Source organism: Molothrus aeneus, chromosome 10 (assembly GCF_037042795.1).
Source record: "Molothrus aeneus isolate 106 chromosome 10, BPBGC_Maene_1.0, whole genome shotgun sequence".
NCBI classification, from domain to species: domain Eukaryota; kingdom Metazoa; phylum Chordata; class Aves; order Passeriformes; family Icteridae; genus Molothrus; species Molothrus aeneus.
In genome coordinates, this window is record NC_089655.1 from 11,176,201 (window position 1) to 11,202,863 (window position 26,663).

General features: G+C 36.8%; 1 protein-coding gene across 1 annotated transcript; it reads left to right on the forward strand.

Moving 5' to 3' along the window:
* Positions 1 to 255: 255 nt before the first annotated feature.
* On the forward strand, positions 256 to 26,056 carry PLS1 (plastin 1). The gene is made up of 16 exons (XM_066557100.1): positions 256 to 355; positions 3,104 to 3,221; positions 5,691 to 5,854; positions 7,013 to 7,142; positions 8,799 to 8,931; positions 9,794 to 9,875; positions 11,186 to 11,351; positions 11,444 to 11,586; positions 12,643 to 12,738; positions 13,981 to 14,176; positions 19,112 to 19,190; positions 20,229 to 20,343; positions 21,062 to 21,195; positions 22,092 to 22,215; positions 24,256 to 24,380; positions 24,836 to 26,056. Exons 2-16 carry the CDS (start codon positions 3,152 to 3,154, stop codon positions 24,969 to 24,971), a joined length of 1,893 nt encoding a protein of 630 aa, XP_066413197.1. The 5' UTR covers positions 256 to 355; positions 3,104 to 3,151; the 3' UTR covers positions 24,972 to 26,056.
* The last annotated feature ends 607 nt before the right edge of the window (positions 26,057 to 26,663 follow it).

A 26,663-nucleotide genomic window follows, 5' to 3' on the forward strand; every position in this document is an offset into this window, starting at 1 on the left:
TAGGCAGTATTTGCAGCAGGGATGGAGGAGGTGTGTCCCTGATGCAGACAAAAAGAACAGCAACAAAAGAAAATAGGCTCTCGAGTCAGCATTCTAAACTCCATTGTCACTGCAGTAGCAGCTGCGTGTGGAAATGAGGCAAACAGAATTTGAAATGAAGAACTGGAAAAGAAATTGCCACTTGCCTGTGTGGATGGAGACAACTATTGGGCCTGATTGCCAATTAACTGCTCTGTTTTTTCTGACAGCTTTGATAACAGGTCAAAAATGTGGCAGGAGCTCTCTTTGACCTGCTCCATCCTTTGTGGTTGCTCAGCCATAGATACTCCTCTGCACACAAAGAAATACCACAATGGTACGAACAGTAGTTTGTGTCTGTCTGATGTTGGATGTGGATGATTTCCAGCAGAGTCCAGTGAGTTATCTTTAGATTGAAAAAGCCTTGCAGGCATAGGAAGCAGGCTAGGGCTACATAAATATTGTCAGTTCATACTAAACATATTTTCAAGGACTAAAGAAAGGATCTAGGGTACTTCATCAGCATTAAAACAGCGTTTGTACCTACCCTGTCCTGGAGCAGGAGGAAATGGTTTGTTGTAGGTGGAGACTACAGAAAATCTAAGTGTCATATGAACACCCTCAGAGTACAGAGAAATGTTCTCTGGAAATGAATATACCTTTGAACAGGTAGTCGTAGTTCCAAGACCCAGATACCTCTGGAGGCTAAATCTTGTCAGAATTGCCTGTGCCCTGAGTCATCTTGGCTGGTGATGAGTCTGGGTGTGCAGGGTATTTATTAGCTTAGATAGATGGTCCCTGTTTGTGGGCTGGAATTGTCTGTAATGTCTGACTAGTTAAGGTGTTGTCTCTGAATGTTCGAACTCTGACTCTCCTGAATGCCTGAACCATGATTGCAGCACTTCTGCCTTTAATTGACCAGATAATTTACCCTGTCAGGATATCATGGGCTATTTAAGGCTGTCTCTTTAGAGCAGTTATTAGCTTTCTTTTTCTGCTTCATTCAAGAACAGATGTTTCTACTGTGTAACTGAAATAATCAACGTCTTTGGAAATCAAAGATTGCTATTTTATGAAATAGAATATGATGGAAAATCTGAATTATCAATTATAAAAGGGCAAGAGGGAAACTAATTTTATGCAACTTTGCAGAAATGTATAAGATCTGAGTCATGATAATGGTAAATAGTTAACTTCAATGGTGCCAGCAAAAATGCTGTTGCCTTTTATACTTGCATAGCTAAATATTTCACTTATGATTTTTCATACCATTTCTGTATTTCAGAGGAGTGTCATCTGTTTGGTTTTTGGGTTTTTTTTTTAGATTTGGAGCCGTTTAAATTTCCTTAGTGATTTGCATTTAAATGTTTTATTTTTTGTCATCAATTTTTCCACAGTTCATTATTTCTTTAATTGCCACATCAGGTTCCCAGAGAAGGTACTTGCACTTCCAGAAATATCTGTGTGAAGGGTTTTTTCTGAATATATATTTTAATTTTTTTTTCTTTTGATTATGGACACTGGTACATGCTATTAGTAAGCTTAGCAAAACAGGTAAGAAGGATTTTAGTACTTAAATAAGATCTGGTGACATGAAGGAAAAAGACTTAACTTGCCACCCACACTCAAGGCCATATCCTGTGTGACCCGCAGGAGCAGTCCCAGTGAAGACACAGAAAATACTAACCCAAGTAAAGTAGACAAGATCTATTTAAAACAACCCACTGTTGTTTAAGAACTCTGTTTATATAGCATTGAGGAAGACAAATTTTCCACAAAAGGTGGGGAAGCAAAAGTACAGCCTTTCCTAAGGGCATCCAGCATGATTCATGCTAAAACTGATTGTTGAAGTCAGCTTTCCTCTTCTAGACTCTTGTCCAGTGGGTAACAGTCCTGTTCTGCTGGTATTCAGGATTTTTGGAGAAGAAGCAGCTGCATTTAGCAGACCAGAATATATTTATTGTGAGCTTGGTCATTCTAGGAATATATTTTTTCTTGCTCCTAAACAAAAGCACTAAACCAGAAGGAAAACTTGGGCAAGTTTAGAACAACTTTGATGAAAATATTTGTGTGAGGTGGATTTTTGCCACTTTTGGCTTATATAGTAAAAGCAAAGATGAAATGTGGACGTTTAGGACAGGCACAACCCCTCCTGCAGCAGCCTGTGCTCCGTCTCTGTCTCCAGCCAGGTGCTGCTCAGAGTTTAGTGCAGGCAGGGCTGTGCTGCCCTGGGCTTGCCTTGTGCGTGCCAGTGGCGCTGCACGGTGGAAAATGACAAATGCAAATTTCAACTTGGGTGTGGAGACAACTGCGTGGGGCTTCTTTACAAAGCTGCACTTACTACCAATAAATCTGAGTCATCCTGTTGTAGTAAAGCTTTGATAAGAGGCAAAATCTTTCATAGGAGTTTATCAATCCCTGTGAAGGTGCCTTCAGTTTAGTTCTGCTTTTCTAAGAGGTCAGTAGAGAAAGGCTCCCATTGAGAATCCAATCTTTGCTCAGTAAAAGCCTTCATTCAGCTCCTTGACAGTGTTAGGAGACAGCAGGGTGTCAGAAGAGTGGTAGAGTTCAGCTGGTGGTACCTCCTGGAATTATGGAAGGGCTCCCTGGTGTTCACTGACAGATTGTGGGCAGGTCCTTGGAAGTGTCCCACTGAGGTTTATGTTGTGTAAATGTTGGAGTGCTCAGTGCTTTGCAGGGCTAGATTCCAGCACTAGCCACTGCTTGGCAATGATACTGCATCTCACTTAGAAATTAATGTTTCCAAAAATTGTTTGTTGAAGTGTGAGGAGATTTTAATGCTGGAAAACCACTCAAGCAATGGAGGTAGGTTGCTGGCCAGTGCTTGTTCTATGCAAATGAAAGCATCAAATGTATATAAACAGGTGCTGCTATTGTGAATTTTCACTCACTATTGCAGTGAAAAGATTTGCTAGGTATCTGATGTACTTCAAAGTGTTGTTTGTAACGTTTTAAGTGTGTCAGGCCTGGATGTCTCATTCAGGTCTGGTACCTCATGTTGAATAGATCAGTAACTTCTATGTGTCTGGAATTACAGCCTGCCTTATATCTTACCTGTTTATAGTTATTATTAGGTATTAGCAATTGAGGACAACACTTCTGCTGGCTGAAGATGGAGAACAACATAACTACCATCTCTCGTGAAGAGCTTGAAGAGCTACGAGAAGCATTTGGCAAAATAGGTATGTTTTAAATAAGGGAGTCATAAGGATGCCCTTATTTAGGGCAAAACTGTTAAGGATTTGGGGAAGAAATCTTTATGGATCACTTGGTTTTGATCAGACTGTGTTTTCCCTCTGTATTGCCAGTAATATCTAAAAAAATGTAAAAAGAATGTCTACATAGAGCCCTTACTTTCACTGGAACTAAGTGTGTTAATTTCTTTCAACTTCAGCACTGAAAACAGATACATTTTCTTGCAGGGTGGGAGCATTTTATGTGCTATTGTTACGTATTCCTACATAATGGGTCTCAAAATTCAGGTTTCTGAAAAAACTTTTGATTAAGCTTCAGGTGTTATATATTTTCATGTTAGATTACTGACACTTGGTTTTTGCTTTATTTGCATGCTTTGCTGAACTAATAATTTCATTTATTCAATCAGATTTTATGTTTTAAGAGAACTAAACTTGGAGATTTTTTGATCTTTTGTTAAAAAGATCAACTTTGTTACACCAGTGTTAATAAATAACTGTACAGTTTTGTATGCTTGAGAGGATGTTTACAGATTAATCAGAGCACACAGAAAGTGTAAGAAATTATATAGCAGCTAACCCTTTTTTTCCAGATTGCACTGCTGAATGTTCATTTCTGCTTTATTTCTTATTTACTGAGGGGTGATGTGTAACTGTGCTGCTCACAAAATCAAACAACCATGATTGTAATCAGTCATGATGGGGGGAACAGGATCATTTTAGGCAAGAACTCTTAAATATTAGGAGGCTTTACTTGGTAAAGAAACTATTGGGAAGCGGTATGTTTGGAAGATTTGGAAGACCATGAGTAGTATGAAGAAGTGAAGAGGGAATTACTTAGGTTATGTCAATACAGGTATCACATGCTGCCCAGTAGAGTCAGGAAATTAAAATTAAAAAAAAACTAACTTTACCATAAATAATAGAACAATGAACCCATTGACTCAGGATGTTGTTGAGACCAAACAAAGAGTAGAAATTCTACAGGGAGTAAGATACATCCATGGAATATAATTCATGAGTTGCTGTTAAACAGTCATCAGGACATCTACAGCTCAAGTAGTTTATATCCTGCAGGTGCTGGGATGACAGACCAAGGAGAAGAGCACTATATACATTTATCAGTCTACTAAGAGATGTTAGCATAGCTAGAGACTCACTGGTGTTGTCTGACAGCTTTTCTATATGTTGGTTTTCACCATCTATATTCCTTCTTTTTCTCCATCCTCTGCCTGCATCTTTTCCTATTTCAGCTTGAAGAATTGTCTGTACTGCTCCTACTCCATGAAGACCATTTTTTCCTTATGCTTTCTGTAAAACATAAAAATTAAGCATGATTGGTTTTAATTTTTTTCACATTTCTTATGTCTTTATGGATAAAGTACTTGCAACTAAATTGGTAAACTGAGAGAAGGCATTTATTTAACTCTCAGCTTGTCATCATGGAAACTTACCCTCAGTGAAAGATGAACCTAGAGAAATAAAATAGCTGGTAATCTGAGTGAGCCCATGAGCATGTCCTCTGATGGTTAGAGCATCCCTGTTATTATGTATGGTCTTACATGTCTGCAAGCCACTGGATGAATTAATGCATATGCAGACATCAAGTTTGTGTATTGATTTGTGAACTTTTGATAGTATCAAAACCACATTTTTTTTTATTTTTACCCTGCATTTTTAGCCTTTTGTCTGCAGTGAAATGTGGCTGCCTTATGAAGCTGTACAGAAGCTACATAGTGTAGTATGGATTACAAAAAAAATTACTGTATAGCAATTAATGATGGTTGGGGATGAAAACATGTTTCTCTGCTTGCCCTTCTGCCATGGGAGACATTCATCCACTCTGGTATTATTGACTGAGTTCTGATACTAGATGCAATAGGAAGAGATGTTTTTAACTAGTAAATGAAAAAAAAATAAAAGTGGGAGCACCTTGACAAGTCAGAGGAGTGACCACATCATCTGCTTCTGTTTCTGATTCATTGTGATGTTCTCTTAAATTTCTTACAAATATATCATTCATAGAGCTCTTCTAATCACAACATGCATCAGATTTGAGCTTACTGATTGCAAATGGTTTAATATTACACTAAGCATATATTAATTGATGTCCCTTTGACTTGAGTGTTTATAGATAGTTTTGTTGTGAGTCTTAAAAAAAAATAAGAAAATCTTGCTCTTTACTATTTGCAAATTTGCTATCTCGTTCTATCAGTGCTCTGGGATCAGAAGATAGTTCCTGAGAAAGCATATAACAAGATGGCACAAGTCCTAGATAGTTATGCCTCCAATCCACAAGCATTCCTTCATACCTACTTACCTATATCAGACAAAGAAACACTCATCTCCTAGAACTGTGTTTATCATGCTTCATTTATTCTTAACAGTTACCGTACCTTAGTACATGAATATGCATGAGTTTACACAAGTATAACAACTTGTGCTTTCATTCTACAGATATTGACAACAGTGGCTATGTCAGTGATTACGAGCTTCAAGACCTGTTTAAAGAAGCAAGCCTGCCCTTGCCTGGTTACAAAGTCCGGGAGATCGTAGAAAAAATCATTTTAGTGACCGATAGCAACAAGGATGGGAAAATCAACTTTGAAGAATTTGTCTCTGTAAGACCTTTCCTTTGGATGTTTCTCTACTGTTTGATATCTATTGAGAATTATTAAGTTCTACAACTAAGTGCTATTTTTATATATAATTATTATTTTGAATTTTCTCTGACAACCTAGAATATCCTATATGATTATTTTCTAATTTTTATGTTTCACACTCTTATTTAATTTAATGGTTCTGATTTCAGCAGCATGTGAAAGAACAGTAGTTGCAATCAGTGTTGTTTTCTGTTTCCTCCAAGGTGAGGGGAAGGAGTACATATTGTAGGCACTGTTGGGTCAGCCCTCGCTCTGCCAAAAGAGCAGACAATTGGATAGCAGCCTCTGAATGCTCTTAGCAGAGCTTCACTATGCCTAATCTCTATACTAATGGCTCTTTATTACTGGGAGTGAGGTACAAGTTTTCCCTTTCACTGAGCAGATTTCAAAGCTTTAGGCTTTTCTAATGAGAATGGCTCACTGGTGCATTTTAAAAGAAACAAGAACTTACCAGGCTGTTGTTTGTGGGTGCTTGGGGATGATGATGTTTTGTTTTGAAATTAGAGTACTGCTGCTAATTGCACGAGGTTGCTTGTTGAATTAGGGGTTGATCTTTCTGAGATTCTAAACATGCAAGTATTTGCTTCCAGGTATTAACTGTGTCTTATACTTCATTGTCAGTCTGAGACCTCTGCAGTATTTGGGCAAACCTAGGACATACTAATATATTCAATGTGGGTTACATTGCAGGCAGGTGGAAAATGGTATTAGCTTGATAAAGGAAGGGCATGTTTAACTGTCATGTTAGACCCTTTTGCATGCAAAACATGTGGGGAAATAAGTGGGAAAAATATACTATCATCATCAAAAATGTGTGTATCTTTAGTTGTGTTCTTCAGTTTACCAAAATATCTATGGAAAAATTGTGTAGATATTTGTATGTCTATTTTTTTAGATAGCATGGCTTAATAGAGGTATTCACTGTGAAATAATATGTTAGATATCCAGTATAGATATAGATATCCAAACAGTAATTATTTCTTTTTAGAACAGAAGTCATTATAGGTATCAAAGAAATTCAATCAGATTAACTGATGACTCTAGACTACTTACATGATTTAACAGTTATTTGAAGGAACAATCAATCACAAAATGCTTTCTATTTTTTAATTTCAGATAATTCAGGAATTGAAAAGCAAAGATGTTAGCAAATCTTTCCGAAAATCAATAAACAAAAAGCAAGGTATTACAGCAATTGGAGGAACATCAGCAATATCTAGTGAGGGGACACAGCACTCTTATTCAGGTAAGAAATAATTAAACATGGGCAAATTTTCCATGGAGGAAGACTCTTTGAATTTGCTCTATAGATAAAACAGAACCTAACTGGAAACTGTTGGCAATAAAAGCAAATTAACACAGCAAAAGCATGTGGAGATGGACAAATAAGTGTGGGTGATAGTTTATTATCTCTGTTCAGATGTTGCTCAGTTTCACTCTTAGTTGCACTTGGAGGCAAGTTGGGCATCTGTGTGAGAGCAAAAGAGGAAAACAAGCACTGACACCTTGTGGGGGAGGAAATAGCCCCTTTGGCATACTTCTAGTAAAGCTAGTCAGGTTTTTGCCTTCATTATGTGCTAATGGACACTCATTCCTATATTCAGATAAAAAAATGAATGAATCCTCATTTTCATTTCCACAGTGTTAACTAACATGAACTAAAACCCCACTAACAAACTACCACATAGCCTTTCTGGATGGACTGCCCTCCTCAGCTGTCTCTGCATCATGGAATTGTTCACTTGTACATGCTTTTTGTATAGACTGTCTCTCTCTGAAGAAGCAGCTTTTAATATTTGATCTGTTTCTTTCTACCTTCCCCTGCTGCATGTAATTTAAGTTGGTAATTGTGTCTAATTGCATTGCAGCTCCTAGCCAGAGTGTGCACCACCTTCTAGGATCATATTGCAGTCAGCAATATTGCAACTTTTTTGATTAAGTCTGGAATTTGTGTTGTCCCAGACTGTGTTAAGGTTCTGTATTTGAGGAAGATTTACTTTGATTAACCAAAGGTGGCAATATCCTCTTTTTCAGTAGGATTCCAGCACCAGCTATACCTGGTACATCCTTAAAGCAGGGGATATGCTCCATCCCAAAGGATGCCTGTAGGGCATCAGAAGTGATTCTTTAGATGCAGTTTTATTTTTGGTTGAGAGAAACAAACCCCACTAGAGCACGATTCACCTGGCCTGGCCTCACCCAGCATCTCATTTATGATGAGGTGAAGTGTGCTCTAGAATTTCACATTGTTTCCCATTGACAGTGAAAGAAGCGTAGTGAGTCAGTGCTTCTTGAGGTGAGGTGAATACCATCTGTAGTCTTTGGGAATTTGGGTACTGAGACTTGATTGACTGTTACCCAAATAAGCTTTCCTAGATACATAGTAATAAATTATGCACTGAATATGAAAGAGAATTTAAAACTGAGATATTAAACTTATTAAGTTTCTCAAAGCTAAAGACAGCTCAGCAGTTCAGCTCAGTCTCAGAAGGCTGCCAGTCTCTAAAGTCCAGCAGAAGGCTGAATGAAACACTGCATTTTGAGCAAACAGTGCATGGAGTGAGATGTTGCATATTTCAGATGAGACATTTTCCCCCCTTCTTTGTAATTGCTGAGAAACCAAATCTGAAGTCAACCTTGAGGACACACCTTCTCTAAGACGTTCCTATGATACTCATGTTATCCTTCAGAAAATCACCAGGTACTTAGAGTGTGCAATGGGAGAAAGGCCAATCTATACTTAGCATTTTTTGTGTTCTTTCTCATTGGACTGATTTTTTTAATAACTGACCTCTGTGAAATTAAGGGGTTTTTTTTGCAGATGAACCTCTTTGACCCAAGTATGCTGTTACTAGTATGTCTTCATGGAAATGTTCATCTTTAATGTTGTCTTTCTTTTCAGAGGAAGAAAAAGTTGCTTTTGTTAATTGGATAAATAAAGCTCTACAAGATGACCCAGACTGTAAGCACCTCCTACCAATGAACCCATCAGATGCCAGTCTGTTTAAATCCCTTGCAGATGGCATCCTTCTTTGGTGAGTCCATGGCTATGAGAAGGAAATTCATCTCAAAGGTTAAATGCTGATCACAGTGACGTGCATAAGAAAACTTTAGACAGGTGTTAACATCAACACCCCAGTCTTAAATATTTCATTTGTTTGCCCATAGAAATGTGATTTTTAACATATTTTCTATGTGACTCTGTGGATACATTATAGAAGCAGTTTTCCGCTTCAGACCCATAATTATACATGCCAGATATGTGCAGGCTGTTTATAAAGGAGATAATTAAACAGTTCATTAATTCATTACTTGAAATAATTTCAAAAATTGACTATTTAAAATATTTTTAAAGTTACTACTTACAGTCATTAAGTAATGGGGTATCAGGAACAGAAATCTGAATGAAATCCATGGCAAAACATAGAGCACATAGTAGGTCCCTTAACTTTAGTCTGCTGTAAGTTTCTAGTTAAAGTGGATTACTAGTACCTACTGACACACCATGGTAACAAGGGATTAGCTGTTAGTATTGATGTGAATTAGTCTTTGAGATCCACGAAGATACAAGGTACTACAGAAATACACTGATTATACTACAGTTTTTCAGTAGAGACCATTTAAGTTACTTTGGTTACATTTTAATCTCAGGAGCTTTCTTTGACAGTTATAGATTATGATCTATAAATTATAAAAGGAAGATGCAATATATTATCTGGGGCATTCTGAATGAATGTGCAGTTATTTAATGGGGGAGTGGAGATTTAGACAATGGTCTTTTTTTTTTTTATCTTGTCAGAAATGTTTGCAGCTAGTTGAGTGTCAGGATTTTATAACCAAATAATATATTTTCTGAGAAATGGAAGCTTGAATAAATTCTTGACTTTTCTTTCTTAGCAAAATGATCAACTTTTCACAACCAGATACAATTGATGAAAGGGCTATTAATAAGAAAAAGCTCACTCCTTTCACTATTTCTGTAAGTACTGCATGGATAGGACCTTGCCACAAATGAAAAAGTAAAGTATTTTTCTGTTTTAATGACAGTTCTCCTGGTGGAGAAAAAAAATATTAAAAATCATACGTAGTAAAAAAATCCTGAAGCATGAGATTGTATTTTCTAATAAACTCTACTGTATTCTCCTATTTCTTAGATGATTTACAGAAAAAAGTTTTTTCTTGTTTTCTCTAATTTTTTCCCTATTAGCTATTTTTGTTTTGCCTTACTGAGTACCTGAAGAAAATAATTTTAGACTTTGAGTGGATAGCCAGGTTGTATTTTAGCCATGCAGAAAGTATCTCTGTGGCTGTATATTCTGTGATAGGATGATACACTTACAATACTAGAGACTAGCTTTGACAGAGGATGAGGAGATCTATTTTAATTGTGTATGAAGTCAGAAAATTTTGACAGAAACAGTTTTTAAGAACTTAGTTTGGGTTTAAGAAAACAGGTCTGGAAAGGGAAGTAGATCCATAAGTTACAGACGCAATGAGAAAAAACTGTTGACAAAAACCTCAGCTAAATGGCAGACTTCATTTTGGGCAGTGATGTTAAAATATGAAAAGTTAAACCACACTCTATGTTCTAAATCCTCCATGTGGGTTTTGTAATCACTACTTATTTGAAAAAGATTTGTCAGCAAAGATGATACTGCATGTGTTATGTTGCCTCTGTAGATAGTGAAATATGACACAAGAAAATAGTAACACTGATGAGAGCTGCCAGCTATTTTTTCTTGGAATCTTTGTCAATATCTCTGACAATCACTAGCTTTACTTTGAATGTCAGGGTTTTGAATTGTCTTGATTTTCTTATGCTCTTCATTCAATTACAGTTTAACAATTGCTTGAATAAATGTGTAAGATTAAGATGGGATGACAGTGATGTCAGTAGTATCCTGCACAGGACTCCATGCAGGAATTCCATATGAACATGTTTTTCAGGATCAAGCCTCTGATATTTATACAAATCAATGAAATGCATATGCAGTGCATACTGGGCAGCACTGATACTTAGGAATTACAAAAAATATTTTTATTAAAATATTCCTCAGTAATCCCAGCTGCAGAAGGTGGCCCACAATTTTTAGGTGGGTCCATATTAAACACTGTCATTGTTTTCATTAAATTTTGGTAAGATGCAAGGTAGTTCACAAAAACCCTCCAGAGTGCAGTTTTCCGTTGGAAGCCATTGAACTAATGCATTATTTCTTCCAAAGTTTAATATGAATAATTTTACTAAAAATACAATCTCCCAAGTTTGTTCAATGATAATATTCCAAATAGGAAAACCTAAACCTGGCTCTGAACTCAGCATCTGCCATTGGCTGCACAGTTGTCAATATTGGATCACAAGATTTGCAAGAAGGAAAGCCACACTTGGTATTGGGACTCCTGTGGCAGATCATTAAAGTTGGCCTTTTTGCTGATATTGAGATCTCCAGAAATGAAGGTAAGAGTAATGCCAGGTATAGCTAATTCCCCTTGGAATTAGCTCAGACCACAATAGCAGTGATTTCAGCTTTCTTTCAAACTTGCTTTTAGCTCTTATTGCCTTGCTAAATGAAGGGGAAGAGCTGGATCAGTTAATGAAGCTCTCCCCAGAAGACCTCTTGCTGCGCTGGGTGAATTACCATCTGGCCAATGCAGGGTGGCAGAAAATCACTAACTTCAGCCAAGACATTAAGGTATGTAGTTATTTCTTCTCATAATTGAACTCAGTGGTATAAAAACCACACAGTGCATAGAAAAAAATTGTCAGATCAGAAGAATTTAGATACAATAGTAATCTGCTTTATCTGACTGCAGGTTTATCCTGCATTTTTCAACATTGAAAGAGCATTTATTTGATCTCTTCTATCCTATTTAGTTGCTCATCCCTTGTATTATCATATCACAGTGCAAAGTGAACATTTCCAACAAGCTGATAGTCAGGGAAGTTCTAATGTTGTTAAATGTCTATTAGAGTTATTTAGGATAATTTGCACCATCTTACAAGCTGCCTAATAACTGCCAGTCAGTGCTTTGCTGGTGTGTCAGCTGACTGCCACGGGGGCTGAAAGGTTCCTTCTCTCTTCAGTCATTCTGCAAAGGCAGGCAGAGCACTGTAGTAGCCCAGCTGAGCAGAGAACACAGCAACTTTTTAAAATGGAAAGCAAAGGAGGAAGACTGCCTTAAGGTGGTTAGACCTCCTTTCATTGGAGAAAACCATGTCCTTAATGGGTTTTGGCTATCTGCTGCACCATTCAGCAAGTTACATCATTTCAAGTGCTGCCAAGAAGGCTGTTATTAAAGCAGACTGTAACTAGAGTTTTATATGAAAACTGCTACTTTGCTAAAAAAAATTATATGCTGCTTAAGAGAAGTAGTAAGCACTTCTAGAACTAGTAGGGGTTTGTTTTTTCTTCTAGTTTGTTACTGCAAAATTGATCCTTTTTGTGGGCGACCACATAAATTTGCCATGAATATCTTAATTACAACAGTGCAGTTAATATTCAGCAGAATAAATTTAACCAGCATTGTCCAGAATAATTAGCAGATATTCCTTTTCTCTGTCTCTGGCTAAGTAAGTTCTGTGTGAAACAGGGTAGTAAAATGGCTATATGACCTCATCCATATTTACTGAAATTAGGGTGCTGTATATTTGACTCCTATGGCTTTTGGATTGGAGTATTAAAGTAATAAATATCTAGGAAAGGCTACAAACTTGCTGCTTTTTTTTTTTTTTTGTTACACTGTTTTAGGATTCAAGAGCATACTACCATTTATTAAATGAGATTGCACCCAAAGGAGATGACCCTGAACAATTGCCTATTAAAATTGACTTTACAGGATTTCATGTAAGTATCCAGAAATGTAAAAATAGACTGGAATTCTCTGAGATCTCTGTGTATGTATCCAACAATCTGGTGACCAGGTTATCCCTGAATCCTCTTCTGTTTCCTAAGGTGTGCAAAAATTCAGCCAGATTGCTCAGTGTTACAAAAGCTCAAATGAGCAAAAGCTTGATTAAGTTCTACAGTGCTGCTGAAACAGGATAATGCATCCTGCAGTCAAAAGTTTGCAGCTATGTTTCACTTGGAGTAGTGTATATTGATTTTCACTTGGGTCGTCCAACATGAATATTACAGCATCCTGCTCAGTTCTCCTGTTCTGGAATTCAGACAAGGAAGAACAGACTTTACAAACCTTTGTTCCTTCCTCTAAACAAACAGCATTTAGAAATAACATGTGAGCCCTTCCAATAACCAGCAGCAAAGTGTGGCATCCATCAAGCTTTAAGTTGTAAAGGGACAGAGGGTCTAAAACCAGCCTACATTGATGTGGAAGCACTTGTCTAAGCTGCTTCATAATGCCTGTTGGAAGGATTATTCTGGGAGTGCATTTGCTGCAAAGTTGAACTGTGTGCCTGAGATACTTATATATTAATCAGAATATACAGTAGAATCTCATTATTCATTATAAGCATGAAACCCATGTGCATGATTGTTTGCTTACATGCTTCAGTTCTCTTAAATTCCTTGTTTGCTTTGTTTACTCTTGTTTGGGATTTTTTGAGAGTGAGAGTAGAAGTAAATTTTGTCCATGCAATTTCCTACAGTTCATATGATCACATTTTGTAATGAACCAGTATTTTACTAATAAGGACTAACGAAGAAAACATAAGTTGCCAACTTATGATGATTAAGAGAAAAAAATATTAAAAGGACAGCAAGTTGGAAGCATTCAAACTCTTACTGGAACTACTTTAGAATATAATTTTAAAGCAGTGATGGTGAACCTTTGGTACATGTAGGAGGATAAGGAATATGGGAATCAACAGCCTGGAAATGGAAATAGAATCTCTACACTCCTGGCTGCAGTTGCTGTGCTTCATGAGGAATGCTCTGCTGATAGCCACAGAAGTGAAGGACAGTAGAAGGCAGAGGGGAATTGTCATGGGCTGTAAGAGCTAGCTCAGGCATTGGCAGAATGAGGGAGGAACTGACATGGGTCGTTTAGAGATTTCCCTACCTGATGGTTCAGTAAAATCGAGTACTGGACTTAATTGTAAATTAACTTCTGTTTGTTTTTCTTTTTAGGATAAAAATGACTTGAGGAGGGCTGAATACATGCTCCAACAGGCAGATAAATTGGGCTGCAGACAGTTTGTAACTCCAGCTGATGTGGTTGCAGGCAACCCTAAGCTCAATTTGGCTTTTGTTGCAAATCTCTTTAACACATATCCAGCCCTGCACAAGCCTGACAATTCATCTTATGATCTCAATTTATTAGAAGGTACTCAACTTTCTAACTGTATGGAAGAGAAGAATATTAGTATTAGAATATTTGTAGTGATTTCTACTTAGGTATTCCTTCTAGGTTGTGATGTAGGATCCCTGTGTGCTGGTGCCTGTGTTTGCTTACTAGCAGCCAATAGAAGCCTTAGTGGAAAACCCCAGGAGTGTGTATATTGTTCACTTGTGTTAGCCTGACCAAATGGTCATTCCTGAATAACCTTCTGTCATCCATTTGCAGGAGCAAAAACTGTCCTACTTTCCTTTTGGTTTCCCGTGCTTCTTTCCATGCTATTTATATTTGAGCTGATGTACAAATTCTAGCTTTTCCTTGAAGTGCTATATTATGCAACTTTAATAGTCTTTGAAAGTATTTTTCACATAGTGCATTTATATATATGTGTGAGTATGTTTGTTGCCTTTTAAAGTAGGAAACATTTTTTTAAAAAAAGGCTTCTGTATCAGCAGCCTATATAAATCTATTGCATCAACAGCCTGTATAGATCCTGTCATGGCAGGGAATTTGGCCTTTAACTGTCCAGTTCAGATCTCTAATGCCAGACATAAAGGGATAATTGGTAGCAATCCTTGGCTGTTGGCCTTGCTGTGGACCAGCTATTCTAGGATAATGGAATGGCTCCTGCCAGTGTATTTCACAGTTGTTCACTGATCTCAAAGGAGTGTGAGAATCAGGGGTGCTGCACTCGGGAGAATCATCAGCAATGTTCACATAGTCCTCTGCACTGCCTTCTCGTGCCTTCCTCTTACTGTTCCTATCAGGTTTCCTTTCCATCTAGGTGAGTCCATCTTCCTTTGCTCCTGTTTTTTCATGATTTGTCTGTGCTGCTGCATCCCTGTGTCACAAATCTTGTATCCCTCAGAGCATTCCTGTTTCCGGCTTCTTGCTCTTCTAGCTTCAGCTGGGTGCCAGCTGTGATAGAGGTTGTAGAGCACAGGACCTTGTCTTCCCTTTTCAGCTGTGATATCCCCAGTCACTGCAGTCCCTGCTGGCCAGGACAAATGACTGAAGGAAAGGTCTGCTCTTCCTCTGCTTCAGTTTTGTTAGAAATGTCAGCTCTTGGAAGTGCATACAGGAGCTGTGTGGAGGTGGAATATGTTCAGTTCAGCTTCTCTGCTCTGAAGATAAAATCGCTGGTGTGATTTGAAATACTGAAAACTTGGTTAAATTTGGAAGAGTTTTCAATGGCATGGGAAAAACCAGTTGAATTAGTTTCTGGACTTTCCTGAAACATTTAGATGGAGATGAAAGTCTCAGCCAAACCAGTTTAAAAAGTTACAATCAACTGAATGCTAGACTATGATTTTGTAATTATAAATACTGGCCAAATTTAACTTAGTATTTATAGTATATATTTTAGAGATGGATAACCATGCCAATGTTATCTGTTCAAAGAAAAGTAGATGACTCCTTTTTGCCCTCAAATAATAATTCCCGTGATGTCAAGTAGATCTAAACCATCAAAATAGTTATTTCAGCCCAAAGACAATATTGTTAATGGTTTTTCTTTCCTGTTAATGTATTGTTTGTTTTCCATTAAGTCCTGTGTTTATACTGATGTTTTCTCAAGCTAGTGTTATAAAATATGACATTGATTTCTTTATAGTTTCATCATAGATTGTCTGTTGAAATCTGACTCATAATTTATAATGCTTTCCTGTTTTGCTTCATGAAATGCAGATTTGACCCCTCCTAATGTAGGTACTGTATTTAGTACTTTTCTGTACTCCATAAAAGTGTTTATTCTGCAATTTTTCGTTCTTTTTTTTCCCTATTGTTTAATCATCTCTGTCCTTTTCTGGTTGATTTTTTGCATTGTTCTTACATTTTTCTATTGTTTTAATATGCCATCATAAGTAAAAGAGAAGGAAAAAACCCCACAGCATATAAAATGAGGGCAAGAGTTGCAGTAAGTCAAATGCCATACAGGTATTTTGGAGGGTTTAGCCAGTAAGGGCTTTCCATGAACGGAGATGTCAAGCTCTAGGTATGTGTGGGTGAGTAGAGCTTCCGGAAAGTTTTCATTTTCCTGCGTAAATTCCATCTTTTCAGGGACTGTCCCACCTGATCAGCGTGGTGTGGCTGTTCCTCTTCAGTTTAAGACAGTTAATGCTGTGCATAAACTGACATCTGCCCTGATAATACGTCTGGTGATGTGCCCTGAAATATGAAATCGTGACTCTCAGGAATACTGACATAGCAAAATGAACATTTGCTGTTGTGTGGGGGTGGAGAGGGCAGTCCTGAGCTCAGTTCTTGCACCACCTTTGCTGCTGATCCAAGGAGCCCCTGGCTTGTGGGGAAAGCAGCAATTTGGAGTCAAAGTCACAAAGAAAGCTGAGTTCTTGGGGGGAGGAAGAGGAGGGACTTGTGTCCCCAGTGTAGATGTTCTGTGCTGTTGCTTAGATTATTGGCAGCCTTCATGGCTGTCACCACAAGAGGGTTAAGTACTCCCAATCAGGCTGGCTGAACTTTGGGTGCAACTGTATCTTGAGCTCAGTTGTGTTGCAGAGATAATCTTAGATTTATTCGGAGCTCTTTGGATTCTTCATCCCCTCCCTATGGCTACTCTCCACTCAGTTCCACAGTGTAATGATCTCAAAAAAGAGATGGCAATAAATATAAAGGATACTACCAAATTTGCTCCTCTCTCTTTTGTGTAGCTCTGCCCCCTTTCTGCAGTTTTCCAATGATTTTGGCTATCTGCTGCCCCACTCAGCAGAAGATATGCTCCTGATAGGATCACAAGGTATATTTTGAATAAAAGAATAGAGAGAAAAAAAATGGTCAGTTCTCAGCCATCTGGAAAACTTATGAACACTCCTGTATTGCATGATAAAGGGATTTGTTTAGAGTGGCATATTAAATATAGTATGCTGGGTTTAGTTCCTGGGGTCCTTTCCAAAAGGGCCCTGCCCAGCTTGCATGCTCTTGCTCCTGCTTGGCTACTGTGGATTCTCCTGACAATCTTAAGCAAGCATTTTAAAATCCTCAGTCTGAGTGCAGTTGCTGAGTATCTTTTTGTGGCTATGCTGTTTCATAAGAGTTCACTAAATAACCTTGGTACTGTCTTTGTAATGGACAAGTGTTCCTAAAAGCACTTTGCAGTCAGTATTTTAGGTACTGCAAATCAACTCAAAGCTCAGTAACCATGAAATCATTTAAAAAACCACAAGGCGCTTGCTTCAAAATACTATAATGTCAAAGATACTCTTTATAAACTTAAATTATATATAATTATTGAGTTATGATTGTTTTTAAATGGAAAAATGATATTTTAATAAATTTGTCACATAGTGTGATCTTTTAAATTTTAATGTGGCAAGAAATATGTGAAACAAAGCTCTCTGATGATCTTGCAGAGTGGTAGTTTTCTTTGTTTCTTCTGTTTCATCAGTAGCTCTGTGGTTACTTTTACAAGTAAATATTTGAAACAAACACTAATTTGAATTGCATATGAAAAAAATAATAATTTAGAAAATGTATCAGTAAGATGAATATCAACTATTTCATAATAATTGGAAAGAGCCTGGTAAGGTGGCTGAAAATTTAAAAATAAAATTTACTCCATTAGAAACTGTAAAGTACAGCTGAAATTTCTGAAGTCCAGAGCTTTTTGTATAAAAGGGTAAGAGACCTAGATTAAAATGGCAGCTTCCATCTAAAAATCAATGTTATGACATAGGTCTAGGCATGAAAAGATAATGTTAAGGAGATTTCCTTTCTAGTCTAATGATAAATACGTTTACAAAGTAGCTTCATTTTACAAAAATATTCATTATTCTCTAGTCAGCCTAGAACTGTAGTACTAAATGAGACAGTTTTCATACTGTATACACCTTGTCAGACAAACATGGTATTGTTACCCTCTAAGGAGCAAACAAAAACAGCAGAGAAAAATCTTAGATATTTGTGCTTCAGTCTGGAGAAATCTGCTCTTTCATTGTTTGGAGGGGTTTTCTGCCTCCTCAGCATCTTCGCTGTTTTCTTAACTGTGGATTATCAACCCAGGGGAACAAAGTGGTGAGGTTATTCCAAGCTCACATATTCAGGCTAAATATTTTCTCAATTGCTTCTCTTTGATGCAAGAGAAAACAGCTTATGCGGCACTGATTCACATGTAGATGGCTACGGAGATGTTGTTAAAATTTAGGTAGTGTTATATGTAGAAAATTAATGAATTATTGCAAGCTCTAACTTTATAGAGAAAGAGAGTTAGGTTAGGGCTCGTGATTGCAATAATAAACGCAATCTGTGGCAGGAAAGTGAAGGTTGGGATTTACTTCCTAATGAATTTTCTGCAGTTCTTGTAAGTAGAATTGCTGGTTAAAACTGTGAGGATAACTGCCCCCCTTGGCAGTATAAATAGCTTCACAAAGTTAACCAATACAACACTGCCTCTCCATGTTTTCAGTGCAAAGAACTAAAAACAAAAGAAATCTGTTGCTTAGGGGAGGGAGGCCCTTTGCAAATTAATACTGTCAAATTCTGTGAGGGGAGAGTGGAGTTTTAGTCCCTTGTGTGTTAGTACTGACTTTAATAAAAAGATGTTATTCTCTCAAACTGTTGAATGCAGTTTCCACTCATTTTAGTTTCAGGAAATGATTATTAATCATCTCCATTATATATTAATTATGTGAAATATAACAAAAAAATATTTCTGCATTTTATCAAATTGTATTTACTCAGATAAATGTAGTATAATAACACTACTCCATGTAGTCCCCCTGCCCTGTGCCCAGAACTGAGTGGATCTGAATTGGATAGGATTGCCTTGTAGTATAGACTATTGCTTGGGAAATTAAGAACTCTTTTTGGGGTGGGAGGGGGGTGGTGAGGGATATGAGAAGCATTTAAACATTGCTTATTAAAGTGTTTTCCCCAATAACTTATATAGAATTGTATTTGTCACCATAGGAGAAAGTAAGGAAGAAAGGACTTTCAGAAACTGGATGAATTCACTGGGTGTGAGCCCATATGTTAATCATTTATACAGGTAAGATTTTTTTTTAAAAGAATCATTTGACATCCCATGGGTAACAGGGGAAGAAAGAAGGAAAGAAGAGGGGGAAGTTGTATTTCTACTAGAGTACTGATTTCTAGGTTTCCTCTTCAAAACTGATCTGTAGGACCACATTAAGCAGTATCTGACTCAAATATTCTAGTCAAAATCTAGATAGACTAGAAAACCTAAGAAGGTTTAAATCTTCCCCCTTCACTCACTTGTAGGCCGAATTACATTTTCTAAAAAGTTATTTGTTTATTATGATGTATAATTTTTATTTTTTCAGTAGACTCTGAGGAGCTCTGCAGCGTAGTGTTCTCTCAGATGAAGGGCTTTGTAACAAGCTTTTTAGATGCTTCTGGTCACTTTCAAATTATGCCAGAAATTGATTCAAATTCTGTTAATAAAAGATGAAATTGAGGCAGCAAATGGAAACACCTGCTTGTGTATATATATATTTACTAATTGCTTTCATTATTTCAGTTTTTTGATCTCTGTAAAGTAGGTAGCTTAACGTGGGGAATTTCATTTATTAAGTAGCTGATGGGAATTATCAGTAATGCAACATATAATGGGAAAATAATACTTTTCCTTCTATTCTTCTTTTGCAAGAATAAGTTCATTGGGTTTGATTATTCTTTAGCAAAATTCATCTGTAGGCATCTGCATGAGTATTTAACATTTGGGGAGGTCTTAGAGAACTAAAACTAGATCAATAAATTAAAACTCTTAGCAGCTATTTTGTCTATGCTTGCCTTATGAAAGTAATTATTTATTTGAGGCCAGTGACTGAGACTGCTTCAGTTAGATTTGTGAAACTAATGAAATTAAATGCAGAATTTGGTGTATATAACTGTAGAAATCAAGCAATGGAATGTAGGCCAGTTTCTTTACAGAACAGCACCAGTTTTTGTTTATGTGTCTGGAATTTTTCAGCAACTTAATTACACTGTGAGAAGTCTCAAGTACTTACTTTCATTGTCAATGTGTGCTTTTGTGCTGAAGCCCATTGTTTTGCTCTTGGTTTAGTGACCTTTCTGATGCTTTAATCATCTTCCAACTGTACGACATGACGCGTGTTCCGGTTGACTGGAGCCACGTCAACAAACCTCCTTACTCCCTGCTCGGAGGAAACATGAAAAAGGTGGGTGATGCTCTGGGAGGCAGCCCAGCTTCACTGCTCCCATCATGCTCATGGCAGTCTGTGTTGTCAAGATTTCTGTGCTACTGAGACAGCCCTGGGAGAAAAAAAATGAAAATCTATTTTTCAGATGTTACCTAAAGAATAAATAGCAGTTACAGCACATATCGCCTTGGTTTCTAAACGTTGGCACCTTTTAGCAATATTTAATTTATGGCCTGATTTGGCTCTTATAAGTGAAAGCTTCAGGCCTGACCTGGCTGTTGTTGCTGGATGCTCCTATATTGTTAGGCATTTCCTCCCAGAGCAGTTTTATTTTATATTTATTATTGGGCAAGACTTGCAGAATCCAAGCTTTCACATAGTTTTGTTGTGAAGCCTGAAATGTAGAGGATAAAAATTACTGCCTGTTTAAGAAGAACACGTTTCAATATCTTTCAAAGTATAGTTTTGATATAAATATATTTTATTCACAACCTTAGTGGAAACTTGGTTTTCTCAAATGTAGAAAAAATTATCATTGGAATATTGCATAATTGCATTTATAGTAAAAACTGTTTTATTTTAATCACAGTGTAGCTGCACTGGAAATCCTTTCTAGCTTCAGATCTCACTGTAGGTAACAGTAAGCCAAAGTAATTTAAAATACACATAGGTTATATGTCTGTATTGCAGAAATATTGATATGTTTTCATTATTTGTAAACAAAATTTATTTTTAGATTGAGAATTGCAATTATGCAGTAGAACTTGGGAAGACAAAAGCCAAATTCTCACTGGTTGGTATTGCTGGACACGATCTAAATGAGGGTAATCCAACTCTGACTTTGGCTTTGGTGTGGCAGCTGATGAGAAGGTAAGTTAGGCAGTGTATGATAGATGTGTGTAAATGTGTCTGTGCATGTGTGTCTGTAAATCAAGGCAAATTAAGGGTAGTGTTCAGGTCACCCAACTGGTATTGTAGAGAGAAATCTCTAAATATCCCTGTTCTCAAAGATAAAATTGTATATGTGTTTTGTAATTTTACATACTGTGCAGTGATTGAAACCACAATTTATAGTGACAATTAAAACCTTATAAACTAGATACTGCGACTAAAATATAGATCCTGCAGCAAGTAAAAAGAATTCACCTTATTTCATGTTGATTCCATGTATCTTTCTGTAAGTATAATAATTTAAATATTTGTAAAACCCAAGGCAGTGGTGATGGTGATACATACACTACAGAAGTTAAAAGGGTAAAAAATTGTAGGCCATTACAGCTACAGATACCATAAGTATCATCAAATCAAAATCTTGCTACTGTATTGAGTGAGAAAAAATTACTATAAAGTGATTTGATTAAGGAGTGTTTTATTGCAAATGTTTTCCTCAAATTAGTTTTCTTAGACCTATCCCAATACACTAAGTGGTTTTTGTTCTCAGACTGCTGTGATTCAGTTTTTTTTCCCTACTAAGATGGTAGGGAGTAATTTTAACTTAGAAAGTATTTATTATGATGTACTGAGTAAAACAAATGCATGAAGATGTTACCAATATTACGAGGTTTGGGATATTATTTTATTATTTTATTCAGTAACCAGTGAAAAAGTGATTTCAAGAACTATATAGTTTGGAAGGTAAGGGTACCCTATGAGGAGTACTTAGCATTGTTACTGTGATGAAGTAATATTTTACCTTTGCTTATGGCTTTGTAAGAAAAGTTGAGTTCCACCACTCATTTTAACTTGGGCTCTTGTCTTTATTGAAGGTATACTTTGAATGTACTGTCTGACCTTGGAGAGGGCGAAAAAGTCAATGATGAAATTATTATTAAGTGGGTGAATCAGACACTTGCAAAAGCAAATAAGAAAACTTCAATTATAAGTTTCAAGGTAATAAATTTTATTTACTTTTTTTTTCCACATATAATAGGACCTAGGATTTTTTACCTGATCTGTTAATGATTTGGTTTTAACAGCAGCTCTCCCATCCACTAGAAAAATTGTTTATGGAAATATTTCTGACAGTCTTTGAATCTTCAAAAGTATTTTACAAATATATTGACAAATAAAAGAACTTATAGTAACTGCAGTAAGATGCAAAAGAAAAAGCCCAAAACCAAAGAAAATAAAAAGAACATTAAACTTTCAAAGGGGCTTCTGTCTGAAATTACCAGTCTTTGGGCCTGGCATGTCGCATATTTTCCAAGTTTTTGGATATAGGCATTCTCATGCTGGTATAAGCCAAAAAACCGATTTTGGAAATACCAGGGGCAGATGATCACTCCTCCTAGGAGCTGGTTAAAAGGATGTTCTCGCTTGTGACAGAGCCGGGAGAGGGAGCCAGGGTGGCCAGCGACACCTTGTGTCGTCCTTGGCACTGCTGATGTGCAGCAGGCCGGGGGAACGGGAGCTGTTCCCGTTCAGCATGAAAGAACACACTGATAAAGGAACCTTTCCTTCCACGTTATTTAAGTGTTCAAAACAAAAGAAGCCGTATGTGTGTCAGGTGTGTTTTTCTGTGTGAATCTCTTGCTCTAGAAATGGCTGATTAATAATTGCACACAAATGTAACATTCTTGTATAGGTTCATTTTATAACCTGAGACAGTTGTGTCTGTGATTCAAAACAGGAGAACCTCGCAAGTTAAATATTTGAGAGTTCACTATATTATGAATTTTAATTAGGAAATCATTATTAATAAAAAATTAAGTAAAAATATTTAATTTTCCCTTTAGAAGGTAACTTGAGCCTTCATTTTCTTATGAGATGTTGCTTCTCTTATTTCTACATAAGTTGTTATAATGGTGATATTAAATAAGCAGAAAGTATGACAAGATCTTGTCCCAGTATCTTGCCTTTAGTATGCCTGTGTCTTTGAGGGTACATTGGTTGTGTTTTTAAGGTCATTCAGATGATGTTTTTAAGATAATTCAACTGCTGGTTGACCAGTAAAGATAAGGAGGTACTGATGTAAAGTGACACTATTCAGTATTTGTTTTTTTACTGCTAATTTTTTACAATATTTACATAAATATTGCCTTTCATTGTTTGGGTTTTGGGACACTATGGCAAGCAGACCAAGAGAATGCAGAAGTGCATTATATTTCACTGTGGACTATGAAAACCAAGTTCTATTGTACTGCCATTACTTCAAACAGTAAAAATTATAAAGGTGTGACTTATGGTCTTGGGGACTCCATGCATTTAATGCCTTGAAGCAGAATTTTATTAGTATTTTTAGATGTATAATTAGTGATGGCTCGGTGGGACTCCCCTGAATTGGCAGTCCTAGTTCTGGTGACAGAGGCAGCTGTGCCCCATGGCTGTGCTCAGCCACTGCAGCCTGACATGCACTGCCTGTGCTTGCTCTGCCTGGACAGCTGGGATGGAATGATTGCAGCAACAGCAATTGCTCTTTTAAGAATCTCACTGTATTAAATATGAAACACAGACTGCTCACACTAGCTCAGAACACCATCTGAGTTGAAATATTACAGAAAGAGTGAGCCATTAACTACTGGGGAAAATAGTTCCATGGCAAGAAAACAAGGAAAATATATATATGGGGGCCTGGAAGGATCTTTTTTTGTTGTCTTGAAAGTCTCGCCCTTGAACTTCTGTCAAAATCCCCTTCCCTCCCTAGCTCTTTAGGGCTTAGGGCTTCCTTAGGGCTTAAGGAGGGAAGTTTGATGAAATAAATTTAAACTATTTGTGCAATAATAATACCAGCACGGTGAACATTATAATACTGATCGCAGAAAAGAACATTAGAATTCATAAAGGGTGAGGAGAACCTTCACACTATGAAGTAAGAAAACAGGCTCCTGTCTTTCAGTATGCATGCAAGATGTGCTGTAGGGTTTTTTTCATTTTGAAGATGGAATAATCAAAGCAGATTCCTTAAACTAATCCTGAGTCTTTTTCTTTTAGGACAGATCAATTAGCACTAGCTTACCTGTCCTAGATTTAATAGATGCCATTGCACCAAAAGCAGTTCGTCCAGAAATGGTCAAGAGAGAAGACCTTTCTTACCAAGACAAATTGAACAATGCCAAGTAAGTTTTAAATTAATGCTTCATATTTTCCTGAAATGCAGGAAATGCATGAATTCACAGTGTAATGCATGATTTACTATTTTGTTAGAAAGATAACACTAATATTAATTGATTTTTAATAGAATATAAATTCTAATATTATTTCTTTTTCTAGTTAATCTAAGATATGAAGTCAAATTCACAGCTGATATGACCTACCAACACTGCACTGTAATTGGTTTCTTAATAGTTTGCCATACCTCATATGTTTTTGACCAAAATAAATGCTTTGATAACCAGTAGTAAAACATCTGCCGGTACATGCTTTCTTCACAATAATGTCCATTTTCTAGTAGAGCCTAAGTACTATTAAACAGGCATATCCTACTATTAAAATCTGGTTTTGTTGTTGTGAGTTTTGACATATTGGAAGAAGCCAGAAAAATAACAGTATTTGTTTTCTCTTGTTTTCCAAGGTATGCCATTTCAGTTGCTCGAAAAATCGGTGCTCGTATTTATGCTCTCCCAGATGATCTGGTTGAAGTGAAGCCAAAAATGGTGATGACGGTGTTTGCATGTTTGATGGGAAGAGGACTGAACAGAATAAAATAATATAGACATATAATGTAACTTTCTGCCATGTTAAGCACAATGAATGCCTCGCAGTTTACAGAGTTCTGAAATTTAGTATGAGAAAAAGTGTATGCACAAATATCAATTCTCTTTTAATCATGTGTTTATAATAGTTAATTTTTTTCAGTTTCATAACACATGAATTATTTATGGCTAATAACATTTTCAGAACATGTTCATTAACAAATTAACATCATAGATTTGTATTGCTTGGAAAAACCCCTATGAATCAAGCTTCATTTGTATTAGTTTCCATAGCACTGTGAGAACCTGCATTGTTTTACATATGTTGTTTCAGGATCAATTATGAAACGCTGTTTGATTTTTGTGGGTGTTACTAATATGTAGTCAAACAAGTCTCAAGGTGCATTCCAATCCATTTGGATTGGACTCCAAACTGCACAGAAATTATCATCCTTGCCTTATTCTTGGAGAGCTTAACTCTTGTTGGAGCCAATGAGCCTCTTGTCATTGACTTCAGAGCAAGTAAAGGCCTATGATAATGTCTGGTAACTAATGAATACTGATTAAACTGATGAAACTTTTTTGTGGGAATTATCTTCAAATATATGTAGTAGTTGTGTTCTGTTACTTAGCAGAAACTTTTACAAACCATGTTCTATGAAAAAACCAGCAATAGAAAGCAGAAATGTCCTGTCATTATTAGGCCTGCATATGTGCTAAGTTTTGTGGTTGGACTAAACAGCTATTGGCTGAGTTTTTTTTATCCTTTTCATAAAATACTGTATTAAGAAAACAATAAAGAGCTGGCTAGTCCACTATGGAATTTCTCATTACTGTATGCATTTCCTTATATTTCATTCCTTTGATTTTTCTAAAATGTGTATCATGTTTGCAGAGGTTTGGTGTAGAAAGACCGGTGCATTGTCTGGATGAGATGAAATCTGTATTTTTTTCTTAGTAATTTTAAAGTAACTGTTTGTACTCCTTTTTCATCAGTGTAAATTTTCACTTATCAAGCTGGAGCTGTACATTTAATGAAGTTGTTACCAAAAGCCAAACAATACAAAAACTAAATCAAAATTAAAGACAATTTTTTTTAAGTATGAAGCTTCTACTTTCTCTTAGGTCCTGAAGCCAGTCCTAAGTGTGGCAGAACAGGAGAATCCTGATGAGCAAGCAGTTGGACTGAGTTTGATATCTTCACTATCTTGCACACAATATAGCAATACTAAGGGATGCATCCATCCAGTTTCTCTTATATAATGGGATAATGGAGGCTGAAGGGAATTAAGTTCTTGGATTTGAAGCCATTGGCCTCTGCCTATTTACTGGTTTGAAGTGTTGGGGCAAGACTTGATTTACTTGGTTTCTTTTCCCAGTCCAAGATGATGACAGAGCTTGGTACAGAATTTGAGTTCTGGTGACACTCAGTCCAAGTCCTCATTCAGGAGAGGCTAAATGGAGACTAACTTTGTCTCTATACTGTAAGAATAAATGATCTCTTACTAAATTATAGAATCCTCAACTACTGTATTTACCTGCCAGACACTTGGTACCTTACTCCATAAAGGCCCCTATTTCCTGTTTTATAAATTCTTGCTGTAAGTGTCCAGAATTACTTCAGAGTTGCTTTGAGGAAATTTTCATGGGCAACCCTCTGATGCTGTGATGAGCAGGGCGGTAATTACTGTAGCAGCTGGGAGAAAA

Coding starts and splice junctions, on each gene's coding strand:
- PLS1 (XM_066557100.1), top strand. CDS start 3,152: ATGGAGAACAACATAACTACCATCTCTCGTGAAGAGCTTGAAGAGCTA. Junction 9,876..11,185: donor TCACTCCTTTCACTATTTCT/GTAAGTACTGCA, acceptor TATTCCAAATAG/GAAAACCTAAACCTGGCTCT. Junction 19,191..20,228: donor TATGTTAATCATTTATACAG/GTAAGATTTTTT, acceptor CTCTTGGTTTAG/TGACCTTTCTGATGCTTTAA.